At 41.3% G+C, this 10322-nt stretch overlaps 1 protein-coding gene across 1 annotated transcript; it reads left to right on the forward strand.

Annotated features, from left to right (window-relative positions):
- The first annotated feature begins 1053 nt into the window (after positions 1 to 1053).
- LOC129863304 (GTPase IMAP family member 7-like) lies at positions 1054 to 4303 on the forward strand. The gene is made up of 3 exons (XM_055935194.1): positions 1054 to 1650; positions 2444 to 3242; positions 4276 to 4303. Exons 1-3 carry the CDS (start codon positions 1071 to 1073, stop codon positions 4301 to 4303), a joined length of 1407 nt encoding a protein of 468 aa, XP_055791169.1. The 5' UTR covers positions 1054 to 1070.
- Positions 4304 to 10322: the final 6019 nt, after the last annotated feature.

Here is a 10322-nt window from a genome sequence, read left to right on the forward strand (position 1 = left end):
GCCTTGCCGAGAATGTACCTTTGATTGTTTACTAGCCTCAACACATAGGCTATGTTTACGAATTATTTTGCCTTGGCCTATATGATTAATCTTGAAATGTTATTGATAAACTGAGTTTTGTTGGGAGTTTATCAGCAGGATAAAAAAATAATAAGACGATACAGGGTTTGTCTAGTGAACTTAGGGGAGTGGTTTAAGTGTCAGATAAAATAAGAACACTGGAGACTGAAAGTGAAACTGAACAATTTCAACTCCGTAGAATTTAAGAACGTTCAAGATATCTAATACGAAACTAGGTAAGTTGTTCTTTATTTGAATGATTTATGTAAATCTATTAGATTACTACATTATTAGTAGCCTAGGACTGTCTTCAGTAGAATAATGGCCAACATGAAAAACAATGTTAGCTTCCTAAATGGTCTGAATTTCGAAAATGATAACTGCGTCATGGAAGACGTATTGTCAATACACAGGCATATTGTTCATATGATCGTGTAATGCTACGATTGTGTTGTTTGATTTAATACGAATATGTAACCTACATATTTTTATATCATTTAAATTAAATCATTTTAGTTTTATGATAAAACTCGATGACACAGTCCTATTCGTGAACCAAAGAGGAGGGATGTCTGTTTAAATCAACTTCTAAACAAAATGCAACGATATGGCTCAGTTTTGTTGATTTCACATTGATTTCACGATATTTGACATCAAATATATATCAAAACTAGACGTTGAACTGATGTCTGTGCTCAGTGGGGTGGTTGTAGCCTACCATCTGAAAACAGTTATAGACAAAAAAAAGAACAATCAATGCTGTTAACTATGTTCCAGGCAGTTTATAGTTCTGCTAGACTACCTTTTATCATCTTTTATCAAATCAAATGTTTTGTGTGTAAATTATTAATTCCAGCTTGCACATAATAGCCAGTTGATGGCTATTCATACCATTGGGTTGTTACTTGTTTTTCTGCATTTTGCATCTTAGAGAAGAATGTAATTATTTAAAATTGTATTTGTATTTAGATTCCTCACAAGTCACATTAAAACAGGATAATTCCTTGAAGATGGGGCACCCATCCAAACCTTTGCAACAGACATCCAAACCATTGCAGGTGGTGTTACTTGGTAAAACAGGAGCAGGGAAGAGTGCCGCAGGAAACACCATCCTGGGACGAAAAGATTTTATCTCAAAGAAGAGTTCCAAATCAGTGACTGCTGATATTGAGAAACAAAATGTCACCATTGAAGGAATAGATCTTGTCGTGTATGACACTCCAGGATTCTGTGACCCCGACCAATCTGAAGAGCAAATTCAGGAGAAATTCCAGGATGTCCTCAAGTTAACCTCATCTGGTCCCCGTGTGTTTCTCCTGGTGGTGAAGACAGACAGATTAACAGAAGAAGAGAAGAGGGTCATCAGTAAAGTAGAAGGTCTTCTAGGAGAGAGTCTTTTGACGCAAACCTGGATCCTGTTCACCAGAGGAGATGAGTTGGAAGACCAGACTATAGAAGACTTCATTAAGGAGTCAGATGACCTCTCAGAAGTGATGAGAAAATATGGTGGAAGATACCATGTGTTCAACAACAAGAGGGATGATCCTGAGCAGGTCAAATCACTGCTGGAAAAGACATCTCCATGTCTCAGTAAGTATAACTAACTGTTTAAATAAAGGATTAGCCAGAAATGTAATGTAGGCTAATTGTAAATGTTTACATGATTGAAATACTGTGTTTTGAAGCGTATAATACTGATGATAGAAAACTAGATATTATAGATGAGAGCTCAGTAGGTCATGTCATTGATAACATTATGAACACAATATTTTCATATGTCTCCTGTAGCTGAGGTGATTATAGGTAGTCCTGCCTGAGAATTGTAAGAACAGTTATTGTGTTTGGCATGACAATGACTGAGACAATACTTGAGGAAGATGTTTTAAATATTTAATTAATCAGATGTTATTTTGTGTTAAATAGTCATATTGAAATACATCACACTACACATTTAGTAATGACATGATGCATTTGAATCATAACACACAGTGAAACTTAGTGTGACTTAATACAGTTATTTTCAATAGGTGTGAAAAAGGGGTTCTCGTTAAGTTTAACAGTTATCACGAGTTGAACTCAGAATTCACCAAAGTTAGCTAGCTAATTCCTCTATCCCACTACGTAGTATACCCCTCTGGTCTCTTATTCTGGGATAACAATCATGTAAATTAATTATCCCCCCAATTGTAACTTTAATAAGTTGTATTGGTGTGTGACAGATCCCTGTTACAAATCCCACCTGAACTCCACATTCATCATAAAGATTTAAACACCAGACATAAATCATTATTATTCAGTGCACCAATAACTGCCTGTATATGGGATGAGATGGTAGTCATTTTAATGTATCAGTTTATCAAATGTGATGTATTTCTCTACACAGATTCAACTGTTTCAAGGAGCTCCTCCATCAGGAATCTCCCAGAGAGAAGGATTGTTCTGCTTGGAAAAAGTGGTGTTGGGAAGAGTGCAACAGGAAACACCATCCTAGATGGAGATTATTTCCATTCTGAACTGAACATGTCCTCAGTAACACGTAAAACAGAAATGAAACAGGCAGCAGTAGATGGGAGGGATGTCAGTGTGGTTGACACTCCAGGACTGTTTGACACACAGCTTACTGCTGAAGAATTAGCAGAGGAGATTGGTAGGAGCATCTATGAGTCTAGTCCAGGGCCTCATGCCTTCCTCATAGTTTTACGAGTCAGTGACAGGTTCACAGAGCAGGAGGAACAAGTTATTGAAATTCTAGAGAAAGGGTTTGGGTCAGGACTGGCAAAGCACACCATCATCCTCTTCACCCGGGGAGATGAGTTAAAGGGTAACAGTCTAGAGAAGCTGATTGGTGGGAACAGAGACCTCAGTAGATTGGTAGAGCAGTGTGGGGGGAGGTACCATGTCCTCCACAATAAAGCTAGAGGAAGCAGAGATCAGGTCACAGAGCTGATGGAGAAGATAGACAGAATGGTGGAGGAGAATGGAGGAACCTGCTACACCAATGAGATGTTTGAGGATGCAGCCAGGATTAAGAAAGAGGAGGAGGAGAGGATCCAGAGGGAGGAGGAGGAGAGGATCCATAGAGAGATAGAGGAGAGGATCCCGGGGGAGATCAAGGAGGAGAGGATCCAGAGGGAGGAGGAGGAGAGGATCCAGAAGGAGAGAGATGAGAGAGGATCGAGAGGGTATCCAGAAGGGATCCAAAAGGAGATAAAAGAGGAAAAGGGTTTTAGTGTGTTTTTAAAGAAACACTGGAAAATTCTTGTGCCCTGCGCCATACTTTTTGCGGTCGCAGGCATTTGTGCTGTTGGTGGTTTTGCTACTGCTGGTTCTGCTGTTGTTGCTGTTGTTGTTTAGTACTACTGCTGTTGTGCTTAGTGGTGTTGCTTAGTGCTGTTGTTCCTGCTATTGTGTATGTTTTTAAAGGGTAAAGCACCATAAAATTCAGTTTATCGTTAGCTTGCTACAATCAAAGGTTTGAAAGTCAGTCAATGCTATTCTGATAACAGGATTTTATCAAATTAATCGTGTGTGATTTTAGTTGTATGTTTTTAGTTGTATTTTTCAAACTGAAATTCCATTTGAAATCAGTCAAATAGTATTAGATCAACACTATCTGATTTGCCCAATATTGTGTAGCTGCATTCTACTGTTCCTGCATGCTTATATGAATAATCATATTGAGCTAACGTAAGCATCACCATTGAGACCAAAGTACTGGGAGCACTATCAACACAACATGTTGAAACATGTTGAAACATTTGAGTAAAATGCTTTACTCTCCCAATAATTACAGAACATACTGTATTATAATTGTTATAATAATACTTGTAATTATACATGTTTATTTTGAGAAACTCTGCATGCAGCGTAGCCAGAAAATGTTGCTCTGAGGCCCTGGGTATACCATTAAAAGTAATTTCATTCATTAGTCTAATGTTAAAAAAATGCCCAGATGGATACAATTCAATTCAAGGCGCTTTATTGGCATGGGAAACATATGATAACATTGCCAAAGCAAGTGAAGTAGATAATATACAAAAGTGAAATAAACAATAAAAATGAACAGTAAACATCACACTCACAGAAGTTCCAAAAGAATAAAGACATTTCAAATGTCATATTATGTATATATACAGTGTTGTAACGATGTGCAAATGTTTAATTAAAGTACAAAACATCTCTGAACTCAAACCCTCCTGTGTGTGTGTTGCATAGAAGAAGTCTGGAGTGTCAACCACACTGACTATTCTGTCCAATGAGAACAGTTCTCTCTTGACATTTTATGGTAACAAGATAAACGTGATATGCATTACATTGTAACGGGGCCTAATCTTTGTCTTTATTAACATAGCTGTTCAATCAATTTTATTTTATATAGCCCTTCGTACATCAGCTAATATCTCGAAGTGCTGTACAGAAACCCAGCCTAAAACCCCAAACAGCTAGTAATGCAGGTGTAGAGGCACGGTGGCTAGGAAAAACTCCCTAGAAAGGCCAAAACCTAGGAAGAAACCTAGAGAGGAACCAGGCTATGAGGGGTGGCCAGTCCTCTTCTGGCTGTGCCGGGTGGAGATTATAACAGAACTATGCCAAGATGTTCAAAAATGTTCATAAGTGACAAGCATGGTCAAATAATAATCAGGAATAAATCTCAGTTGGCTTTTCATAGCCGATCATTAAGAGTTGAAAACAGCAGGTCTGGGACAGGTAGGGGTTCCATAACCGCAGGCAGAACAGTTGAAACTGGAATAGCAGCAAGGCCAGGCGGACTGGGGACAGCAAGGAGTCACCACGGCCGGTAGTCCCGACGTATGGTCCTAGGGCTCAGGTCCTCCGAGAGAAAGAAAGAGAGAAGGAGAAAATTAGAGAGAGCCAAGATTTTCAAAATGTTCATAAATGACAAGCATGGTCAAATAATAATCAGGAATAAATCTCAGTTGGCTTTTCATAGCCGATCATTAAGAGTTGAAAACAGCAGGTCTGGGACAGGTAGGGGTTTCGTAACCGCAGGCAGAACAGTTGAAACTGGAATAGCAGCAAGGCCAGGCGGACTGGGGACAGCAAGGTGTCAGCATGCCCGGTAGTCCTGACGTATGGTCCTAGGGCTCAGGTTCTCAGAGAGAAAGAGAGAACGAGAGAATTAGAGAGAGCATACTTAAATTCACACAGGACACTGGATAAGACAGGAGAAGTACTCCAGGTATAACCAACTGACCCTAGCCCCCCGACACAAACTACTGCAGCATAAATACTGGAGGCTGAGACAGGAGCGGTCAGGAGACACTGTGGCCCCATCCGAAGAAACCCCCGGACAGGGCCAAACAGGAAGGATATAACCCCACCCACTTTGCCAAAGCACAGCCCCCGCACCACTAGAGGGATATCCTCAACCACCAACTTACAATCCTGAGACAAGGCCGAGTATAGCCCACAAAGGTAAAAAAAAAAAAGGTCTCCACCACAGCACAAACCAAGGGGGGGCGCCAACCCAGACAGGAAGATCACGTCAGTAACTCAACCCACTCAAGTGACGCACCCCTCCTAGGGACGGCATGAAAGAGCACCAGCAAGCCAGTGACTCAGCCCCTGTAACAGGGTTAGAGGCAGAGAATCCCAGTGGAGAGAGGGGAACCGGCCTGGCAGAGACAGCAAGGGCGGTTCGTTGCTCCAGAGCCTTTCCGTTCACCTTCACACTCCTGGGCCAGACTACACTCAATCATATGACCTACTGAAGAGATAAGTCTTCAGTAAAGACTTAAAGGTTGAGACGGAGTCTGCGTCTCTCACATGGGTAGGCAGACTGTTCCATAAAAATGGAGATCTATAGGAGAAAGCCCTGCCTCCCGCTGTTTGCTTAGAAATTCTAGGGACAATTAGGAGGCCTGCGTCTTGTGACCGTAGCGTACGTATTGGTATGTACGGCAGGACCAACTCGGAAAGATAGGTAGGAGCAAGCCCATGTAACGCTTTATAGGTTAACAGTAAAACCTTGAAATCAGCCCTTGCCTTAACAGGAAGCCAGTGTAGGGAAGCTAGCACTGGAGTAATATGATCAAATTTCTTGGTTCTAGTCAGGATTCTAGCAGCCGTATTTAGCACTAACTGAAGTTTATTTAGTGCTTTATCCGGGTAGCCGGAAAGTAGAGCATTGCAGTAGTCTAACCTAGAAGTAACAAATGCATGGATACATTTTTCTGCATCATTTTTGGACAGAAAATTTCTGATTTTTGCAATGTTACGTAGATGGAAAAAAGCTGTCCTTGAAACAGTCTTGATATGTTCGTCAAAAGAGAGATCAGGGTCAAGAGTAACGCCGAGGTCCTTCACAGTTTTATTTGAGACGACTTTACAACCATCAAGATGAATTGTCAGATTTAACAGAAGATCTCTTTGTTTCTTGGGACCTAGAACAAGCATCTCTGTTTTGTCCGAGTTTAAAAGTAGAAAGTTTTCAGCCATCCACTTCCTTATGTCTGAAACACAGGGCAATTTTGGGGCTTCACCATGTTTCATTGAAATGTACAGCTGTGTGTCATCCGCATAGCAGTGAAAGTTAACATTATGTTTTCGAATAACATCCCCAAGAGGTAAAATATATAGTGAAAACAATAGTGGTCCTAAAACGGAACCTTGAGGAACACCGAAATGTACAGTTGATTTGTCAGAGGACAGACCATTCACAGAGACAAACTGATATCTTTCCGACAGGTAAGATCTAAACCAGGCCAGAACTTGTCCGTGTAGACCAATTTGGGTTTCCAGTCTCTCCAAAAGAATGTGGTGATCGATGGTGTCAAAGGCAGCACTAAGGTCTAGTAGCACGAGGACAGATGCAGAGCCTCGGTCTGACGCCATTAAAAGGTCATTTACCACCTTCACAAGTGCAGTCTCAGTGCTATGATGGGGTCTAAAACCAGACTGAAGCATTTCGTATACATTGTTTGTCTTCAGAAAGGCAGTGAGTTGCTGCGCAACAGCTTTTTCTAAAATTTTTGAGAGGAATGGAAGATTCGATATAGGCCGATAGTTTTTTATATTTTCCGGGTCAAGGTTTGGCTTTTTCAAGAGAGGCTTTATCACTGCCACTTTTAGTGAGTTTGGTACACATCCGGTGGATAGAGAGCTGTTTATTATGTTCAACATAGGAGGGCCAAGCACAGGAAGCAGCTCCTTCAGCAGTTTAGTAGGAATAGGATCCAGTATGCAGCTTGAAGGTTTAGAGGCCATGATTATTTTCATCATTGTGTCAAGAGATATAGTACTAAAACACTTAAGTGTCTCTCCCGATCCCAGGCCCTCGCAGAGCTGTGCAGATCCAGGACAGCTAAGCCCTGGAGGAATACGCAGATTCAAAGAGGAGTCCGTAATTTGCTTTCTAATGGTCATGATCTTTTCCTCAAAGAAGTTCATGAATTTATTACTGCTGAAGTGAAAGCCATCCTCTCTTGGGGAATGCTGCTTTTTAGTTAGCTTTGCAACAGTATCAAAAAGAAATTTTGGATTGTTCTTATTTTCCTCGATTAAGTTGGAAAAGTAGGATGATCGAGCAGCAGTGAGGGCTCTTCGGTACTGCACGGTACTGTCTTTCCAAGCTAGTCGGAAGACTTCCAGTTTGGTGTGGCGCCATTTCCGTTCCAATTTCCTGGAAGCTTGCTTCAAAGCTCGGGTATTTTCTGTATACCAGGGAGCTAGTTTCTTATGACAAATGTTTTTCGTTTTTAGGGGTGCAACTGCATCTAGGGTATTGCGCAAGGTTAAATTGAGTTCCTCAGTTAAGTGGTTAACTGATTTTTGTCCTCTGACGTCCTTGGGTAGGCAGAAGGAGTCTGGAAGGGCATCAAGGAATTTTTGTGTTGTCTGAGAATTTATAGCACGACTTTTGATGCTCCTTGGTTGGGGTCTGAGCAGATTATTTGTTGCGATTGCAAACGTAATAAAATGGTGGTCCGATAGTCCAGGATTATGTGGAAAAACATTAAGATCTACAACATTTATTCCATGGGACAAAACTAGGTCCAGAGTATGACTGTGGCAGTGAGTAGGTCCAGAGACATGTTGGACAAAACCCACTGAGTCGATGATGGCTCCGAAAGACTTTTGGAGTGGGTCTGTGGACTTCTCCATGTGAATATTAAAATCACCAAAAATTAGAATATGATCTGCTATGACTACAAGGTCTGATAGGAATTCAGGAAACTCAGAGAGGAACGCTGTATATGGCCCAGGAGGCCTGTAAACAGTAGCTATAAAAAGTGATTGAGTAGGCTGCATAGATTTCATGACTAGAAGCTCAAAAGACGAAAACGCCATATTTTTTTTTGTAAATTGAAATTTGCTATCGTAAATGTTAGCAACACCTCCGCCTTTGCGGGATGCACGGGGGATATGGTCACTAGTGTAACCAGGAGGTGAGGCCTCATTTAACACAGTAAATTCATCAGGCTTAAGCCATGTTTCAGTCAGGCCAATCACATCAAGATTATGATCTGTGATTAGTTCATTGACTATGACTGCCTTTGAAGTGAGGGATCTAACATTAAGTAACCCTATTTTGAGATGTGAGGTATCACGATCTCTTTCAATAATGGCAGGAATGGAGGAGGTCTTTATCCTAATAAGATTGCTAAGGCGAACACCGCCATGTTTAGTTTTGCCCAACCTAGGTCGAGGCACAGACACAGTCTCAATGGGTATGGCTGAGCTGACTACACTGACTGTGCTATTGGCAGACTCCACTAAGCTGGCAGGTTGGCTAACAGCCTGCTGCCTGGCCTGCACCCTATTTCATTGTGGGGCTAGAGGAGTTAGAGCCCTATCTATGTTGGTAGATAAGATGAGAGCACCCCTCCAGCTAGGATGGAGTCCGTCACTCCTCAGCAGGTCAGGCTTGGTCCTGTTTGTGGGTGAGTCCCAGAAAGAGGGCCAATTATCTACAAATTCTATCTTTTGGGAGGGGCAGAAAACAGTTTTCAACCAGCGATTGAGTGCTGAGACTCTGCTGTAGAGCTCGTCACTCCCCCTAACTGGGAGGGGGCCAGAGACAATTACTCGATTACTGTTATAGCATATTCATTCTTAAATTGACTTCTTGTTTTACCATTTTGTGTTAACACAACCATAGTGTTTACTACAACTATTTGTGACTCACCACTTGGATTTTGTCTTATTTAGCAACAGTTGGTGTTTTTTACATTGGATAAAAGTAGAAACTCAGAGCTAAAAAAATGTACATCATACACTGCATTTTTGAGGAACAATGGGAAAGTAATTCTGCTTTGAAAGTTGATAAACCTGTAAACTCACTTTTGAGAAAATGGCCTTTGAATGTTTTGGTATCTAGTGAAGAGTTCCTCTTTGTCTACACCCATTCAGCATCGTTCACACCCTCTTAAGATTTAGCCCCACCCATCTCGTTTAGCTCTCGGAGCTAGCTAGCTAGGTAAACATCGTGTAAGATCACACACGTCATATAATGTTAGCTATCGAGCCAGCCAGCTAATGTTAGCTAGTTAAACAACAATGAACATAGTAGTTAGCTCCCTGCATGAATCTGCTGGGAGCTAACCAACCAGGTTTGAGTTTGAGTTTGAGTTTATTTTTTATTTTTACAGGGACAGTGCACATTAATCAACGTTTCAGTAAAAGTGCCGGTTTTAGCCAGCCGGCTAATTTTCAACCGCAGTCCCTGGGCAGGTTATTAAAAACAATTACAATATAGACAATAGCAACATATAACAAGCAAGACATAGCAACATAGGACAAGCAAGACGTAGCATACAGACAGAGCAACATAGAACAAAAAGCAGCAAGACAAAATTCATAAAAGCAACAAAGTGTTTCCACACCTCACCATACAGACAACAGACATGGAAAGCGGCAACACACAGCTAGGGACCATGTTCACAAATCTGATTGACCTTTAGCCATGTCTTCAAGCATTTTGTGAAAGTGTGATATGTGGTGCAGTTATGTGTGTCTGATGGCAGTGTATTCCAGACATGGGAAGCTCTCACAGAAAAAGCGGATTTACTAAAGGTGCTTTTCCTTAGGGGAACTATACAGTCACCTCTCATGGCAGACCTTGTGGATCTGCTGCCATATGTTTGGGTTTTCTGTTTAACAAAAATACTGAGTGGAGGGGGAGCCAAGCCATTTAGCCATGTAGCTAGCTAACATTGGGCTCTAACTAGCTAAGCAAAAAGTTCTGGGATACAAATAATAACGTCATACACGTATCGTTAGCTAGGGAGCCAGCCAGCTAA

The sequence above is a fragment of the Salvelinus fontinalis genome, chromosome 10, assembly GCF_029448725.1.
Source record: "Salvelinus fontinalis isolate EN_2023a chromosome 10, ASM2944872v1, whole genome shotgun sequence".
NCBI classification, from domain to species: domain Eukaryota; kingdom Metazoa; phylum Chordata; class Actinopteri; order Salmoniformes; family Salmonidae; genus Salvelinus; species Salvelinus fontinalis.